Genomic DNA, 19200 nt, shown 5'->3' on the forward strand with positions numbered 1-19200 from the left:
CAATCAAAAAATTTAATTTAGTTAGTATTCTTTTGTACATTCTGACCAAGGGCACAGACATACACACATTCGCATTTATTAGTTAATATTAGTGACGTTGGGTATCGCTTATATTTTACGTAATTTCGAGCTATTTGTGAGATAGGCACCTTTTGATATTGATCGGTGCGGTTTTAATAGATGATTAAGCGTTCTTGATATTCTAGATGCGTGGAAGTTCAGCGCGAAATGCACGCGAAATAGTTCAAAGGTCGTGAGAACGTCGACCTTTAACATTCCTGGTCGGCTCGCCATCAGCGGAATCGAACGGTGGCTACCTCGAGCGAGGGTCAAAAGCGAAGGCGATGGAAACGGAGAGCTAAGGAAATGTAATTAAATGTATATCTACGGTAGCCGTACTTTGATAAAATATATGTATATCCCTCGTTTATCTACATATGTCAAGTTAATTTGACTAGAGTAATGTATTCGTTTCTCAGATTTTTCGCACAGCATTCTTTTATCTCGCTTCAAAAAGAGAAGTTGCATAGACACTGTTTACTTGATTCTTCATTAGCATGAAGTAACAAGGAATTTCAATAAAAATGATTCTCTTAAGGTTCATCTTAATTAAAGTGCTCGTTTAATATTCCCGTGATATCGAATCTTCTCTTAACTTAGTATCTTTCTAACTTTAATTCCCCTTCGTCTTTTGCAAACGTCACGTCGTTTGTAATTATGTTCCTATAGTGGCAGATATTTGATTATGCGCAATTAATTTTACGATTATTTTGCATTACGCGTATATCACAGCTATACGGGATATTTCAGTTGTCAACTGCCGAGGTTTAGTCGGTTAGCCATACGCGTCGGATACATTTATGATGATAGTGATATCATAGTGTCAAATGAGAAATCCTTTGCAGCATTGTACAGTACGATAGGCCCGTTGGGACAAGCAGTGCTGGATTGATCCATTTTATACGTATTATACACATTGTCAACGTATCGTATATTGTTAATTGGCAACATGTTAGCATAACTTTGCCGCTGATTTGCCGTGATAAGCGAAATATGGAGATTTAATTATATAGATATTGGTATACTCATTACAAAACGTATTCCTGTGCGAGTATCGCTATCAATATCATTTAAGCCTCAACATTATGCCAAATATTTTTGCAAATCATATATTTGTATTTAATATGATATTTAATATTTCTCACATATTTGCAATTCTCTTTGAATGCATTACATTATATCTTACATTATGTCAAACATTAAATAATCTCTACAATTTAATTCTTCATCTGTTCAGTATTGTATACAAAACATAAATAACGATGCAAATAATTACTACGAATTAATTTCGCAATTTTTAATCGCTTCATATATATTTTTAATCACTTTTTATATATTATTTATATATTAATTTTGTTAATAATTTATAAAAACTGTAATTAATGTACTGTAGCACAATTTGAATAAAAAATTTAAATAAATTAATAGATATTTTCTCTAGTTAAGAGAATCGTGTTTTACAGCTTTAATTTGTTTAAATTAATAAATTTTAATTTTAATTTAAAATGTCTATTCATTATTTATTTAAAATCTCTATTAATTTATTTAAATTTTCTATTCAAATTGTGCTACAGTACATTAATTTCAGTTTTTATAAATTATTAACAAAACTAATATATAAATAATATATAAAAAGTGATTAAAAATATATATGAAGTAATTAAAAATTGCGAAATTAATTGCGAACAGATGAAACTGCCCGAAACATGATTATGCAGTGCATGAAAATGTTAGAAATCCGTATATTAAAATATTAATTGATTTATCCGCACGAAATTAGCTGCGCTTGTAATATGCATCAAACAATGTCTGTTTGCAATCTTCTTCCGTGAATACCGAATGCAAATTGCATTTGGTCTCACGTCACAGCCAAACACATCCGAATTACTCTGCAAATCTTTGCACGTGCTCAGCGACGGAACTTCAGGCGACGACATTCCGTTAGAGCGTGCGTCGGAAGCTATAATCTTGTCGGTCGAAAGGTTCGCTCTTTGTGCTCGGAAGTGAGACAATTCTATCCATGTAATATATATCTACATAGTAGAGTAAATAAATCTAAAAACGTGTTGTTAATTTCCTAATGAGGAGTCATCAATATTATCACAAGCTAAAAAATAGAATCAGATTATTTGCGTTTAATTTGATTAATTAATTTAATGCTTAAATTAGTAAAACACTCTTAAACATTTAAAAATTGAAGGTAAGCATTTATGAATAGCGAAACGCATAGTAAAAAAGGACTGGACAAAAACCATTATTTTACGTGTTCTACAACTTGAGACTTTGCAGACACCAGTCGTCATCCCGTTAGACAAGTCCGTGGTGTGTCCGCATCCACGTGCGGCTTCTGAATATTTTATACTCATAATATCTCCGCGGGGCAGGCGAGGGAAGGTCCTCTTCGATGGCAATATCGGTGGTACAGAGAGCGCGTGTACGAGGGGGAGGGGATGTCTTGGATGCATACAGTGGATGGGGAAGAGCAAGGGAGAGATAGAGAGGGAGAGAAAGAGAAAGAGAGAAAGAGAGAGCTAGAATACTCCTTGCAATAAGGGTGAGAACGAGCATGTGCCGTCGCCCCCATAAGTACCTGGAATATATATTGTCGCGATGCTACACTGCGAAACACTGGTAGCTCACGCGGCAAACCGAGATAGATAGATAGACCAAGAGAGACGGTGGTGGAACTGGCGAAGTAAAGCGCGAGAAGAAGACAAAGGGAGACAGAGGGAGAGAGAGACGCACTTGCTCTCCGAGCAATTGCGCTCTACGTGCCGTCGCTGGAAATGAAAGAGGTACGCGACGGGGGGGCGGCTGGTGGAAGGAGGGGAAGAGGAATGCACTCGATATTGTTTCTACTGCTTTTACGTCCCTTCGTCTTTCTTTTTTGCTCCTTCTGTCCGCTACCTTGGCCTCTTTACGTTCACCACGTCTCCATCTCTTTCCTTCCTACGCCCTTCTCTTTCTCATTCGTCCTGCCTACGTTATCTAGCGTAAGATCCTACCGGCGTCGGTCGCTTATAAGGTGGCCCGCCACTTTATTGCATCTGTGATCTTTTCTTTTATTACGCCCCGCACGCAGCGGAGAGACAGAACGGCAACTCCGGTCTTTATGGACGCAATTACGGTGCATCCGGAGAGCGTGCGAGCGCTCGCGAGCACAATCGACGAGCCGGACGTGAAACGTTCTTCTGAATGGTGCGCCGTACAATTCAAAAGTGACGGTAGTAAGTCTCGGTCGATCGCCCGGAAATTCCACGGGCGATCGCAGATCCAAAAGGGATAGTGAAGTTAGTATCTGTTTTTGTGAAAGAACCACGAAAGCTTTAAAATTGATTTACTCTCGACGTTCGCGCGAGACCAATCCTTTTATCAGATATGTACGATAACGCGAATACATGCCGAATACGCATTTAGAGGATTACTATATATTGCTTCCGAAGAAGGCTTTGTTCTAGGGAAAAAAAAACAAGATACATGCAGCGTATACCAATTTATGTCCAACCGTGCTAAAAGCCGTCTCTAATATTTTTGTTACACTTGAAAATATTCCAATAGCAGTAATGAAGAGAAAAGACCACGCATATTCTCCGCAATGTTTCCCCAAACAAAATTTTGTTTAAGTAAAACGAAACTGTACGTGTGACAATCATTGTAAAAGCGAATTATAAACGAAAATATTTCCATAAGTAAAATTTTATGTGACAAATGTTAAAAAGCAATTATATAACTTTTAAACAAGGTGTGAGTCAAAAAGTTGGTGCAATTTAAATGCGAGCGAAAGCGGAAGCGGCGCGGAGACAACACATCTCAACAGAGATAAGAGAAAAGTTTACCATAAATAAATTACGGAGAATAATATCTCGGGGATACAAAGATCGGCGAGAGCGCGTACGCGCAATCAAGTTAGTCCCTCCGTCGGCCACTTTCGCGTTGTTTGTCTTAACGTTAATTAGACGCAGCTTTCTTTCATTATAACTTCGGAGCGACTCGACGATGTCAGAGAAGTACGCCAAATTCCTCGAATCACCCTTTAATAACATTCCACCCCTTTCTTACGACAATCATCCCCGGGAATCCGGGGAACCATTCTTCAAAGTTGCCTTTGAAGTTAACGTCCGCCAAGGTTGGGGAGGCGGGGGGGGCGAGAGGGGAAGATAGGTCCTTACCCGGGAAGGGGCATCAAAGAGATCGCGATCGCTGACAGGTGCACGATAAATTGGCCCGCCACGATAATAAGAGGTGCCTCGTCCTGCGTGCCTAGGAGGCAAGCCGATACCAAGGATACCAGATACTTGTGCGACGCCGATGCCATAAATTTCGCGAGAAACAACGTGCAATTTCGACACCTCATAAATCGCGGCCGAACCGGCCATCGCGTCGTCGTTCCCGCCGCTTTTCGAGCCGCGGGATCGCCACCAGATGATGTGCACGTATTAGGTAGGTTGGTAGATGCAACGGTGCGGTGTGAGCGGTTGAATTTCAGTTGACGCTCTCCGATGCGGCGCGCGACCCGGTATTTCGCCCCCGACATGGCAAACACGATGTCCGACGCGTGCCAATGAGAGTACGCTATTTACAGGACAAAGAATCGTTCGCACACCGAAGAACTACAAATACGGACGACGTGGAAAATTGCTTCCTCCCGGTTACTTTCGCAGAAAGCTTTCGAAATTCCGTTCTCTCGCCGCGGTACGTTGCAGCCATATCAATTTATACACGTTGGTATTCGTTTACCGAAAACATTTCTCGCTAAGCTAATCCGAGAGTCTGCTATTGCAGTGGAAAGCAGGGGAAGAAATACCTGTAAGCGGAAATGGAACAATGAAAATTGCTCGCGATCTTCTGTCTGCTTCGATATCCGACAGTAGTACGAGAATGATAACGCGAAAGTTTCCACTATTTTGCAACACTTGATGGCAGCTGTTCAATTTCCTCCAATCTCGCCATTATATTTTCGCGTTATAAATATAATTTCATATTTTAATTATTGAAATGCTATTATCAATTTCGCTTACGTATATCAAAAGCAATTTATGCAAGTGGAGGGCGATGTTAAATTATTTACACAGAGAATTTAGTTAATATCGTTTGGAGCATCAACGAGCGTAAATCACGTCGTACGCGGAAGAACTATAATCGGCCATTTAAATTTAACGAACCAAATGCAATAGTACGATAGATGTATCAACGCATAAATATTGAAAATGTTTTATCAGTATCAGCATCGATCGTATATAATGTACTTATATGCATTGTGTATGCGTACTGATTAGTAATCTAGTATAAAATCTTAACGTGCGCCGCGTTTATCTTCACGCAGGTAACGCGAAGCGCTGTCAAAGATCGTCGTGACAGGCAATTTCTGACACGTTATGATGAATGGAGAACGACGCGGCGTCCGCGTCGCGTCGTGACGCTCTTTCGACCGATTAAACAGCCCGACGAGCCCGCGATATTTATACAGGGGCGTCGCGACAAAATCGAAATGCGTTTCGCATAACGAACAGCAGTACGTCGCGTTGGCGCGTGTTTGAGAGTGGCTGTCACGCGAGGTGACGATCCTTTCACCACCAATGCCGTCGGGCGGGTGGCAGATTTTTAATTAAAAAACAAACTTTATCATTGGTGCACACCGGCGGCCGCCGGCCTGGGCATAATTTACACGGCGAAATAGACGAGCCGCCATGTTAACGACTCGCGGCGGCGGCGGCGGCGGCAGCGGCGGCGCAATGATGAATCCTCATCCCCTCGAAATTTTAATTAAAACTAATATTCACTAACGAATTTACCAGTCGATAGCCGTTCCCTGTATCGAGTACTTTCATGGATGATCGATTTAGCTCCATTTGCTAAATTGGATTGAGAATTGCACGATTTACAGTATGTCGACAGCGGATATCGATGCCAGCAAATTATAAGTAAAATTGCAATGAACCGAATTATTTATAATCAGCATTAATAATGTCTCGTGTTTCGCAATGTTTCGTTTAAACGGAAAAATGCGTCAAATATTGAGCGTAGTCACATGATGGATGAACGATATCCGAGTTTGAAACGGATTATAAAATTACATACCTTTCAATTCATTATAGTAATTATTTCAAACAGAGACTCTCAGAAGAGAATATGAATAAAGCTATATCGGTTAATTGGTTCATCTTTTTATAATTTTTTTTTTTCCTATAATACTTTGTACACGAAAAGAACGATTTTGTTGAAAGATCTAAAAATTTTGCTAAATACAGATCTGAAAATAATTTTTGTTCAATAATCAAAATAATTTGTTGGAAAGTTAAAAATGTTAGACGTTGCTATAAAACATTTTGACATTCCAGCAATCGTTTTGACTTTCCAACAAAATTATTTTGATTATTGAACAAAAATTATTTTATTGATTTGGATCAAGCAAAATTGTTCTTTCCGTGTACAAATTTTTTATTTCTCTTTTATGTTGTTTCATGTGTAAAGCAATTTCAAATTTACTCTCTCGGTTTTGCCAAGTTCAGGATTAAAGCCAGCTATTTCTCGCAATGCAAATACAATGGCAATTAATTCGGCGGTCGTGTTCCCGCATCCGCACGCCGCGTCTCGTCGAGATTCTTTACGGTGAGTATTGTGCGTAAACAGCGGCTGGGAGATGGTTTCACGTCGTTGTGCGGCGAGGAACCCCTCGATATTCCACCGCCGAGACGAAGCCCGTCCACCCCCGCGGTCGGAACGCACGCGCGCCCCGTCATTGTGAGAAAAACAATGCAATTGTTTCGGGCTAATGTGGACAGCGGCGGCTTGTCCATTAGAATACGCTGCCGCTGGGACTCCGTACCGGGGGATCTACGCGGGGACCACGCTGCCACCCGCGCACGCGGCTCTCTCTCTCTCTCTCTCTCTTCCCTACATTTCGCACCGCCGTTAATCCATTCCCGATCCATTATACCAAAGGCCGAGACACGCCGTGTGTACCTTAGAGACGCGCTAATTTACTCGGCGCTCTGATCTCTCTCTCCCTTCTCCACCGGCTTTTGTATCGCACTTTCATCTTTCGCCAGACCGGCCCGCGTGACGCGCAGGGGTGGTCGCGGCATTAATTATTTCTGTAATTAGTACCGCGTCCACCCGGGGGATAGGAGAAGTTGGCGCGGCCGGCCGATGCGACGCGACGCGACGCGACGCGACGCGGCGGTCCACCGACGATCGTGGAATAAATATCGCGCCCGGCATGATCGTGACGCTGATGAGTTCAGGGAGTCGCGCGCCATCAGGATGCAAATGCGATCGCCTTATTTACAATTCATGCTGAAGGGCCGCGTTATTAAAAAATTGCGACATCACAGCGGCGAACGAATCGTGCACGGGAGACGCGATTCGAACCGACGGGATTGATCGAACTGGACCTGGCTTTAACCAACTACGCTTAACAATATATTCAAAGATCTCCCTAACTTTCATCGAATACTAATAATTTCTTTTTCCAAGTTTGAAAATGTATCTTAAAATTTTTAAGAGATTTTTCGCAGACCACGTTTACATTTACTTCCTTCAGTTTTTTTTATCGTAATTATTTTACTTTTAAATATACATGACATTTCTATATGGAAATAGTTATGTAAAAATGAGAGAAACCAAATTTTCAAATTTATTCGTGCCATTAAATTACAGAGATTATAATTTTAAGTTTATATTTTCTTAGCTCTCTTTGAAGAGTTTATGTTTAATCGCCGCTATGCTCTGATGGATCACCCAGCAATAATTTATGTTATGATGCGGCTTTACACCTCCATCTGCCGTCAACATACACGTTCGTCTGCGAGCCCGTTCTCTCGGTAGTTCATAATCTTCGTGGTTTTAGCCCGTGAAATAATACATCGCGAGGCGCTTTGAACATACGCCCGATCGATCGTAACGGCGATAAATGATTAAAAACGGACTCGCGTGTACAAGCACGCAGAGTACACATTTTGACCTGTTCTCTTTTCTATTTTATTTGCGCTTATCCTTTTCACGCTGAAGGTTTCATAAATGTGAAATGGTCTTTTTCATATTTTTGACGAGAGAGATAAAATAGGTATCTATTTGAAATAGCTTTTATGTCATAAGTATTGTTTCGTGAATACTAACTATAAATTGCTTGCGATTGTGCAAACAGACAAAATATGCATGACAAAACATTTTGTCTTTCTACTGTTTATATTTAAAAAATTTGTATTTCCTTTGATAATTATAATTTATCATATATGTATATACAAATATACATATATTATCTTATTCTGTTTAAATGACAACATAATAAATTAAAGACCAGCCTCGTCGCATACGCAATAATGCAAATTGAAGGGATAGACGATCGTGTACAGCAATGCATACATGCTACTTCGGCAATAAACTCGAAAGATCAGATGAATTCTGATGAATGATCGCCACTGTCTTTCGTCGCGATAGTTTATCATCAGCCGGAAACTTTGGTGGAATGCCTCGATCGGGCAGCGGTAACCCCCCTCGTGCGATATCTTGGTGTGCGCATACATAACCTGTTCGTGTATATACGTAGGCACGCACACCGGCCATCCGTGAAAGCCAAACTGGAAGAACGGGATTGGTACTTACGATCTTAGCGCGACCGAAACTCATTTCATTCACCGATTCGCTCGGGTTCGTTCCTCTCCATGCTCGGCCAGACGCATGAGAAATGGGCCGCTGTAACCTGCAATTTTATACCTGGCATTTAATAGAAAGCAAGTGCACAAAAAACGTACGTAGAGGTATTATAACAGCCGATCGTCGGTCGAACACTTCCTACGTGCATTCAAGATAATTTTTGAGCCACGATAAACGTACATACTTCATTTCTCTCAAGAGTGCGCGATGGTGAATGTAATAATTAAGGAATTATGTCGACTCGTTTTTCGGTTCAGAAATCATATTGTAATCTAGTGTTCGACTTTGACCGCTGATAATGTTGTGATTGGATACCTCAAATAATTTATTTTTTTTTTTTTTTTAGATTATGTAACACAGAACCTTTTTATATATTATCATTTTACTTTATTCTAATACATTTTTAAAATTTAATTATAAACATTAACTTCTGTACTGATTAAAATTTCTTATTTTTTTACTACCGAGAGATAAAGAAAAAGAGAATATATACATATAAATTCCTTTTAATATTAATGAAATATAATAAATATAATATGTATCCCAATATTACTGAAACATAGAAATGAGTATAGCAACTGTAAATTCCGTACAAAACGATACATTAAAATAAATATATTGCAATATAAATTAATTATTTATATATTATTTATATTGACCTTAATTTATAACTAAAAATGTACGCATACACAGAGGCAGACATGTATAATTAATAGTTAATATCGAATTAACAGGTTATTATATATGTCTTGTGTCAAGTAATATTATTTTAATTGCACGCGATTAAAAATCGCATCCGAAGCGAATGTGATATTCATTTGTACATGTCTATACATTATGATGCAGGCGATGTTCTTAGTCAACATTGTCACGATAATCGGATGCGGATCGTGCGTGTTGCACTTTGCAAACATATGTAGATGTTGTTCAATATCTCGGAACACTTTGCAATTCGCGTAACGTAGAACAATGCTATTCACCTGTTGCATTCAACTAGCGAGACATGTCTTATGGTAAGAAAAAATTTAAAACAAGCATATTTTATGAACATGTTTTAACGCAATTGAATTTCACGCTATGCTTGTGCCCGCTTATGTTTCCGCAATGACATTTCTCTCTCTTAAGGTTATATGTATATATAAATAGGTAATATCGTAGCTTCCATTAAATAAATCTTTTTATTAATTATTTTATTAAATATTACATTACCTTTATATCGAATATCACGTTTAATTTACTGAATTAAAATGGTGCTACTTTTCCGGAAATAAGATTATGCCGAGAAAGGATGCCGTTGCATATTATGTGCCGCGCGAACAGAATATTAAAATATAAATTAGGATTGACAGGATAACAGTATTTCATCAATGTAAATATAACTCACCCCTGCATTCGAGCTAAATATTATACAATTTACTACAATTGAATACCAAATGACATTTCATTCATTCGCGTGACAGACTTATTTGCAGAGACGGCAAACTACATAATGAAGAAATTAAATGTGACGTTTAATTGTGCTGTATTGAAAATATAATTTAGTGACACTTATTTAAAATTTTTATCAATTTTCATCTTTTAAATATGCGTCACAGCCGTGCAGATTCCATAACGTAGTTGAACATTGCAAACAATTTTAAATCTCAATTACACAACTCTTGCTATGTAATTGTATTTTGCTATTTTTATTCATTTTTACTTTTGCGTATTGTTATTCCGAAGAAGTTACGTGATGCCAATAATACGTATAATTTATATTTTATTCTGCACATCACACGGATATTCTTATAATAAATTTAAAAAAATGAACTCTTATAATATACGAATTAAAATTATATTATCGGTTTATGCATCAAATTATCGAGATCAGCAGCCACGTGCGTAAATTGCGTGTCGCAATAAAAGCTACGCAGACGATAAAATTCTGCAAGTGCCTATATAAACCGCCGTCTTTGATTGTGCTTTCCAATATCATCGATGCAGCTTCGGAGGAAACTCAGCGTTCTGGCCGTCAAGTGTATCGTAAAAACGTAGTCGGGGGCGCGAGCTGAAAATATTACGGCTGCGCTGCATGCGGACCTGCAGGCTCTCTCATAACGTATGCAGTGCAGGGCTTTATGCGCCAGGTGCTGGTAGTTATATCGTACGTGTCCCGTCGCACTTCTTGCCTGTGTCTGCCGCGAACCGTTTGCATGTATACACGACAAACAGAGTCCTCAGCTACGAAGGATGGTCCCCGCGTTTTCTTTTCGCGAGGCATCTAACGATGCTCGGCTCCTCCTCTTCCGCCCTCAAAAAATAAACATTCGAGAGCGGAGAACAGGTGCGAATCCGCTCTCGAGAGACAGTGCGCATGGAATCTTTAACGAGATGGCACGAATGCATTCGCGTTCCGGTGGCACGTTTAGGCAGATTAAGGCAATCCATATCAAAATTCTGTAATATTGAATTATGCATGTATTAATGCAATTAATACATCATAATAACAAAACATATTAATTTTTTTTAAAGACTTTAAATTTATGTTCGAGAAAATAAAGCGAAATATTATACAATTATCAGTGCTCCGGAAAATTTTAGAAATACACTCTCATTCGTCAAAACGATGCATAAATAAATGAAGGCATGATAAAGCCTTTTGAGAGATAATCTTCGCATAGAGAGATGTGTTATTGAAGTTATTTATAGAAAGCATGTATGTGGAAATTTGCAGAATTTAGATTATCTCTCAACGAAATACCTAATGCCTCTGATTCAACGAGTAAACACTGCCAGTAATGTGCAAGCACAGATCTTCGTTAGTGCAGCAGAAACGGTTAGTTAGACGGGAAATCTATAATAAGCTGGTGTACAGAGATATAATCTTCAGCGTGTCACTGAATTGGAAATTCGCTACTCGATACAATCCTGTACAGAATTCTGTCCAGCTAAACACAGATTTATCTATTCCGCAGCTATTTTCGATCCGCGAGGTAACGTATAAAATATACATATATATATAGATATAGAAATATTACACATCTTTTCTTCTGCTATCTCATCTATGCGAGCAAACCCTCTATATTGCCGCGTCGAATAATAATTCATATCTCACCGATCGTTAAATCCCAAATAGTCCGTGAAACCATCGCTCCTCATGGCGATTCCATATCGCCGACGTATTCGCAAACAAGCGGGCAGCACCGTTAGCCGGTCAGCTGGACAAGAACGGTGCGAACTATTTGAAGCTATCATGAAATCGGATGTGCCTGTTTTCGAAGAGTTTGAACGAAGCGATCGTTCGTGCGAAGCTGAGTAAACGACGAGAAGAACCGGCGGCATGGTGGAGGAGGACAAGACGATGATGAAAAGGGGTAAGAGGAGGAGGAGAAGAAGGAGGAAGAGGAGAAATGCGGTGGAGGCTGTCGATCGGTGTAGGCAGCTAGGCTAGAGTATCGCGTATGAGCCGGGCCTAATGCCGTATACGTGTGCGTACGTGTATGTGTGCGTACGTGCGTGTATGTGTGTGTATGAACGCGAGGAAGACAATCACAGTGAAACCCTTTGGGCCAATATTGACGCAGCCTGCTATCGCAATAATGGACAGACGTGTAGGGATAACGCGATGCCGTGGTGCTCGCCGCGTACATTATACTCCCGCTGCGTATGCCTGTGTTTATACAGTCGCTCGTGTGAATCCCTGTGTATATGCGTGTGTACATGTGCGTGCGGCGTGCGTTGGTGCGCGCGGCGCACGTACGTATATGTACATAATCATCGCTCGTGTGTACGTTCACTCGATAGGAGAGAAACGTATACGCGTGTACGTAAGCTAAGCGCGAATATGTGCCGTTCGCGATACCCGCCCGCGCGTATCTTACGGCGATGTTTTCGGAGCGAGCGTGCGCGCACTCGAGCTGTCAATCTCGGCGCGCTTAGACACCAACGTCGACGCCAACGACCGCCGTTGCCGCGCGTACACACTCTCGCCCAAGGAAGGAGGAAGAACCGTCCTGATGTTTTCCCTGTGTCGACGAATCCGACGAGGATACCGGGGGCGCGCGAAAGGGGTCGCCCGCTGAAATTTATTTAACACGGATATCTCGAGAGCGCGCGCTACCGTGATTGCCTCCACGGGCCCGGCTTACGTCTGCGCGAGAGACGTAAATGGGATTTTTGTGTTGACGCTGCTGGCTCGTTCTTTTGTTCGAGAGGAGACTGTTTGCCCGGAACGATAGACTGCCGATGAGCCCCGTCCGTCGCGCCCGTTTATTCACTTCGTATTCATCTCGGATTTCTGTCCGGAAGAAAATCGAGGATAACGTTAGCGACCCATTCGCGCTGCTGTACGTATACATCGCGAAGGGCGAACGCGATCGAGCCAAATCCGCGCGCGTGCGCGCGCGTGACGATACATACGCACGTATAAAGTGTGCATGTAAATGTCTGGAGTAATAGAAGTAACGAGCGGAATGAACGAAGCGTGTCTAACGGATGGACCTACACACACGGCCGATTGCGCAATTGCTGAGAACGCGGGGTAAAACGCGTTAACGCCGAGAATCCTCGACCGAGCGGCATTGTTGGGGTATCACGGGAAAATTTCCAACGGGATTTCGGGGGAGCAGCGCGGCTGCTGAGATGCACTCAAATCGTCGATACTTTTTACCGCGTATTTCCCCGGCGAGTACGCGCGGGAAGCCTCAATTTCGCGTGAATATACGCGAGATAACTCCCCGCAGAGAATAATACGCATTTAATAATTAACGGCGACGGATGAGACGCGTAAAACGTAATCTTCTCGCCGGTCCGACGTATGGATAGCCCACTTAATGGAGGATGACGCCGTAAAATGCACCGGAGAGCATCGCCCGGAAGATAAATCCGCGCGGAGGGAAAATAAATCATGGAGCATACAAATTGAATTTCGACCGGCGGCCGCGCATCCGTTTCCCGTGTTGCGCGCGCGGGAGGCCCAGTTTCTCTAGATCATGAATCAAGATGACGTTCATTAGGTTTTACGCTTTTTTTTTTCACTGCGCGCGAAAAATTCGTCTCGACGACGACGGCGACAACGACTACGACGACTACGAGACGACGACTACGAGACGACGACGACGACGACGACGACGACGACAACGGCGACGAAAGCAGTTGGCGTTCGCGTTCGCGCGATCATCTCGAAGACGGCCTGGCGACGACAATCTTCCTGATTAAATTGCTTTTCGACCAGGGCGATTTATCCCTACCGCGCACGAGAGAGGGAGAGAGCGGATTCAAATGAGATAAGCGATTGTCAAGCTCAATCTATTATAGCGATATGAGACAAAGGGCGACGTCGAATGACGAATGACCGTGATCCCTTGTCTCTGGCTTTGTATCCGCGTTCCTCCTCCGGCACCGCCTTCAATAGCGAACCCGCGTATTTCACTTTTATCTCCGAGCTCGCGTCTCTTTTCGTAGACGAATACACCGTAGAGGGTTCCGCCTTGAAATATGAATTTGTTTTTGAAGGGGGGGAGAGAGGGAGAGAGCATCTTGCGAGCTTCGCGCTGCACCTCGGAGGATCGTCTTCTTCTCCGCCTCCTTCGGCGTCGCACGAGGATTCTTTGTAAACCTTTGGAAGAAACGACATTTATTGCCGTTATTCATGGCGACTCGGTTTTGCCGTGATTGCACATTCAATTTATGTCTCTCTCTTTTTTTCCCCGTCGATAGTTACGTTTGCTTTCGAAGAGTCCATAACGTCCAAAAGAAATAAATAATTTCGCTAAAGCTAAGCTATATTTCAAGATTCGTTTGTTGGAAGCGTTTTGCTTTATTTTCAGCAAACGATCGAAATTGTTGCAAAAGGAAAATTTAGTTGGTAATTGATACTATAATAGCAACATCAATCTTAGAATAACAAGTATTCAGTTAAACAAAATTACACTTAAATTGCATTTCTATTTACACATATAAGCTTTGCAATCTCCACTTGCATTTGCGAGGTGAAATATTCACTACATTTCACTATACGAATAAATTATGTACTTGTCACAAATTACGACTGGGACTATTTTAATATGTTATCAGCGAATATTTCGAATTGCATGCTTTCAAATTATTATTTTCAGCAGTATATATTTCGATACGTGCACTTTTTTTATTTATCGATTCATTCCTTCTTTATTCCATTGCTATTCTCGTTGCCTCTGTTTAAATATTAATACAGGATATACCTCACATATAAAGATACCTATTATTACATCTATGAATAAATTCCCAAATTTATTCTGACATATTGATAAATATAACATTCTAAAATATAAATATTTTTTACGATAATTGATTGATTCTAATAATTATTATTTTAATTAATTAATTATTTACTGTTATAACTTGCAAAATAATATTATATAATAAACGGGAGATAGAAAGAGAAACAGAGATATAGAGAAAATAGTTATGATCTGTAAAGTAATTTTACGAGTTTTCAAGTATAACAATATAATAAATTTTTACTTTGTTTCTTGTAATTCCACCCTCTGTGAATCAATCAATATCATTTTGAAATTCATTTGGTTGCGTTCGATTGCAAGCGGTCAAAGGGAATCAATAATCGGAAGCTTTGAATATCCAACAGGTTTCTCGTAGGAAGCAATCATTTTTCTTGCGGATATCGAGAATCAATCAATTACCGTAACTATTCTGCACAATTCTATCAATTCTTGATAAATTGTCTACTCCGATACTTTCAATGTGTCTTTTCTACTTTAGCCAAGATATAGCTGTTGTAAAACAAATATAATTAAATTGATGCTAACGTTTTGAATTCCTTCATATTTTATTAGTTTACTGAATAATATCAGTATTCTTTTAACTTATATATTTATATTTCTTTGAAACTCATATCTATATTTTACGGTTGAAAATATTATTTGTATAATAAAACTTCTGTTAAAGCTAATAAAAAAATCTGCTATAATTCATTGTAGAGACGCACAACGTATACATTTCTGTTCTTTTTAGCTTCTGTTATTCATACTTTCTAAAGCCTGCGTAGGCTTGTACTTTACAGAAAGAGGAAAATAAGAATAATAGATATCGAAAATACTAAAAAGAGCGGACAACGGTAATGTCAAAATAAAATACTAAAGAGGCCGAAAACTACTGACCACCATTATTCTTCCGTATTCTTATTATCATCAATGATTAATTTATCTCACAATCAATATCATGATTCTCGATGACAAACGATTAAGAAAAGGCTGTTTACTATTCTCGATATTACAAACCGCCATCGATACCGCATCAGTGGAGAATAATTTCATTGTAAGACGCGATTATTTCTCAATAACCGCGGACCACAATTTAAGTTTGCAATTGCAAATCCTCCACGCCGGGTATGTTTTTCTCCTACTTCGTTTTCTATTTATCGCGCGCGCTCTTTCCCTCTCTCTCTTTTCGGCTTCATCCGGCTACCTGCGGTAATGTCCTCTCACACCGGCCGTTGCCTTTGACCACTGCACAAATTGCAAGCTCGAGTCGCGGCAAAGCCACGCGAGCCCTCGGCACGCACACACGCGCGCCCCGCACCCACACGATGTGTCCGTGCCGCAGACACTACGGTTAAAAAGTTTTGTAACCACGCGTGCTACTTCCACGGAAATTCGCTCCCGCATCATTACAGGAACCGGGGGCCGTGGTCGGTGCCCCCTGTAATTTGTCGTGGCGCGTGTAAGTAATAAACGTATTCGCGTATTTTCTCCTTGGAAAACTCGCCCGCTCGTCTCCCTCGCGCTGAACGAGACGGTCAAAGGAAAAGTCGCGTAAGTCAAGTATCGTAACATGTAAAATATGTGCATATATATAGCCGCGTGCGTGTGTCAATATTATTGTACAAACTACAGCGAAAAGACACTTGTCTCTAGTCTGGAAATTGGTTGTAGTCAAAATAATGTGATAGCATCCATATCGATGTTGTGTAAAAAACAACTTTTGCAATAACAGAAAATATAAATATTTTATGGTCAATTTTATATAATCTGGAATTAAAAACCTAAATATTTCCATACGAAAAAATATTTATTGACAAATAAAAATTATTGATAAAGATATTTTTTATATTTCTTTATTCGTGTAAAAACCATCGCAAAAAAAAATAATAACACACACACAGTTGCATGAAGCATTCTGTATTTTCTAGCTGTGCGTAATGTATTGAACATCGTAAACGTGAGTCGGAGCAGCGACGCGTCGGGAACGTGTGATCTGAATAATAACAATGAACTTCAATCCAATAAATTCGCGCACATCTAGGCGTAAGAGAGAGAGAGAGAGAGAGAGAGAGAGAGAGAGAGAGAGAGGAATTGTTTTATAATTTGTTAACAGTCGTTGCCACGGAGAACGCTATCGATCTTCAACTTCGTATAGCCGTCGATAAATCCTTTCTCGGCGAGTCGGCGGTGCGTTCTGCGCCGAGGAAAAGTTCGACGATATATCTCGGGGCGCGAAGAAAAGTACTAGAAATCTCCGTTACAAAGTTCGACCGCGCTAATAAACCGCGCGTAACAACGACAGACGAGCGGAAGTATCCCATTACGATACGTACGTATATACGTACATACGTACCATTCGGACTTAACGCCGGGGCGGGCGCGGGGCGGGAAACGGCCCGGGAGGTCCCGCGAGGCGTTAACAAACTTTTGGCGGATATTGTATGCGCACGCTGGCACCGTGCCCAATTTCAATTGTTCCGTTTCATATTCTTTCTCCCCCTCACACCACACTGCCCTTTTCCCGCACCGGCGATTCGCCGACTCGTTTTTTGCGCCGCAAATAGCTCGCGTCGTGTACGTACCCGGGCCGCCGGCGCCCCGCCGCGCCATTCAACCCTTGTTTTGCCTCGCGGTGGTGGCACCGGTGTGTCCCGTCTCGTCCCGTTTAGCTCAATCCGCCTGAATGGTGATTAAAAGTGCGCTGCCGCGTCCGGCCGCGAAGCGCTCGAGAAACGGTGCATAATAACAATGCGCGCGACGCACACGCGTGTGCGAGCACGTATGTAGGTATAGGTACGTGCGAGTAACGTCATTTTCCTCGCGCTTGCGCCACGGAATCTTGCAACATGCAATTCTCGCTTTTTTCACTCGACTCGCCGATAAATTGTATCGATCTCGCGTATACTCGCGATCGGAAGACAAGTTCTTGCACACCCGCTAAGCGTTCTTCCCAGCTAATTCCAGTTATCTTCCGTCGCGGATAGCGTCGGGGTAATTGGGTCAGACGAGAGTTGCACACGAAGTCCGATACTGACCTCGGTATAACTTCCGTGAACTTCCGATAGTCAAACAATAGCTTCTGTAGGATGAGGGAGAGAGCGCTTTTCGGACTCCGCACGTACACTGCCATATCGCTGAGATTCAAACTTGTATGTTTATAAGCGCGAGATATCAGGAGGGCAAGATTTAACGGCGCCTCGGAAATGTAAAATCAAAGCCAGATTCTCTACAGAAAAAATTCAAGTAGTATAAACTTTTAGCAACAACGTATGTATCAATATTGCGGAATTCAATGCGAGGGAATTAACAATTGCTTTGCGCAGTGAAATCGCGAACAGAAATGCCATGTTCCTCATATTGTTCGCTTTACGTTACAACATTTCACTGTGATTACCATATATAGTAGATAACGCTTTTATGTATTTCACCCCGAAGAGCAGGGAGATACGATTAGGCTGAGATTGCTCAGCTACCAATTGCTTTGAACTCATCTTCACCACCCTCTATGTGATCTCGTACTAGTTACAGTAGCAGACTATACCGCTAGAACGACCTTTATCCGTTACTAGAGACGATATAATCTACACGTATATAATAATGATAATGCATTGATGATCAAACGATTGAATTACAGATAAAGAAGACGATATGTAGCGAAGAAGACGAGCTAAATGCAAATTGATCAACTTGAAACTAAAAATTTACATATCTCATCGTACGAATCAATAACGGGATATTAGAAATTCTCATGATTTTAAATTTATGAAGAAATTTTTCTGAGAGACTTTAGATTCTGATGAATTTTGAAAATAGTTGTACAGATAATATTAAAAAATATTTTTATGTATTATGAAACTTTGTGCACTAATTGTCTTATGTTTCTCTGTTTCAGGTAAGTTTCATTAAGTCAACGGCCGTAGCAGATACATGTAAGATTAGAAGATAATACATATTAGCACATCATGACAATGAATTTTAGCCAGTTTGATTAACTGATGATAAATTACTTTATACATCCGTTTAAATAAATTTAAATAAACATGCTTAACATAACTGAGCTAACATAAAATTTGAGGGGAAATTTCCTCAATTCGTTAATGATTCTAATTGTTCTAATTGTTTCATTGTTCATGATTACCTAAACACTAACAAATGACAGATATCTCTGAAAAGATCCGCGTGATTGAGTTATTGTCGCTACCAATAAAATCTCATATCTCATAAAGAAAATATTTCGACGGGGGCA

The 19200-nt window shown here is 40.7% G+C and overlaps 3 protein-coding genes across 8 annotated transcripts in view; 2 read left to right on the forward strand and 1 right to left on the reverse strand.

The window, feature by feature from the left end:
- LOC105449951 (protein slit) overlaps positions 1-19200 on the forward strand; it is a 352872-nt gene that overhangs the window by 133207 nt on the left and 200465 nt on the right. The window lies entirely within an intron of this gene.
- The window catches only part of LOC105449950, a 261548-nt gene that overhangs the window by 113991 nt on the left and 128357 nt on the right, over positions 1-19200 (reverse strand). For 3 of the 4 annotated variants that reach the window (XR_974406.1, XM_011689435.1, XM_011689436.1), the window contains exon 3: positions 7999-8761. Coding sequence is in view for 2 of the 4 variants with exons in the window: in XM_011689435.1 (XP_011687737.1) it covers positions 8428-8761 (334 nt within the window). In the remaining 2 variants the exon portion in view is untranslated. Of the gene's footprint in view, positions 1-7998; positions 8762-19200 lie in introns of those variants that run through there. The other variant, XR_974405.1, reaches the window with a different exon arrangement.
- On the forward strand, positions 8744-12152 carry LOC105449949. 2 transcript variants are annotated; one of them, XM_011689432.1, is made up of 3 exons: positions 8744-8809; positions 11429-11687; positions 11831-12152. In XM_011689432.1, exons 2-3 carry the CDS (start codon positions 11493-11495, stop codon positions 12011-12013), a joined length of 378 nt encoding a protein of 125 aa, XP_011687734.1. In that variant the 5' UTR covers positions 8744-8809; positions 11429-11492; the 3' UTR covers positions 12014-12152. The 2 variants fall into 2 exon arrangements, with proteins under 2 accessions (XP_011687734.1, XP_011687735.1); XM_011689433.1 differs by lacking the exon at positions 8744-8809 and adding an exon at positions 10791-10858.

This window comes from Wasmannia auropunctata, unplaced genomic scaffold (assembly GCF_000956235.1).
Source record: "Wasmannia auropunctata unplaced genomic scaffold, wasmannia.A_1.0 LD336071.1, whole genome shotgun sequence".
Taxonomy (NCBI): Eukaryota; Metazoa; Arthropoda; class Insecta; order Hymenoptera; family Formicidae; genus Wasmannia; species Wasmannia auropunctata.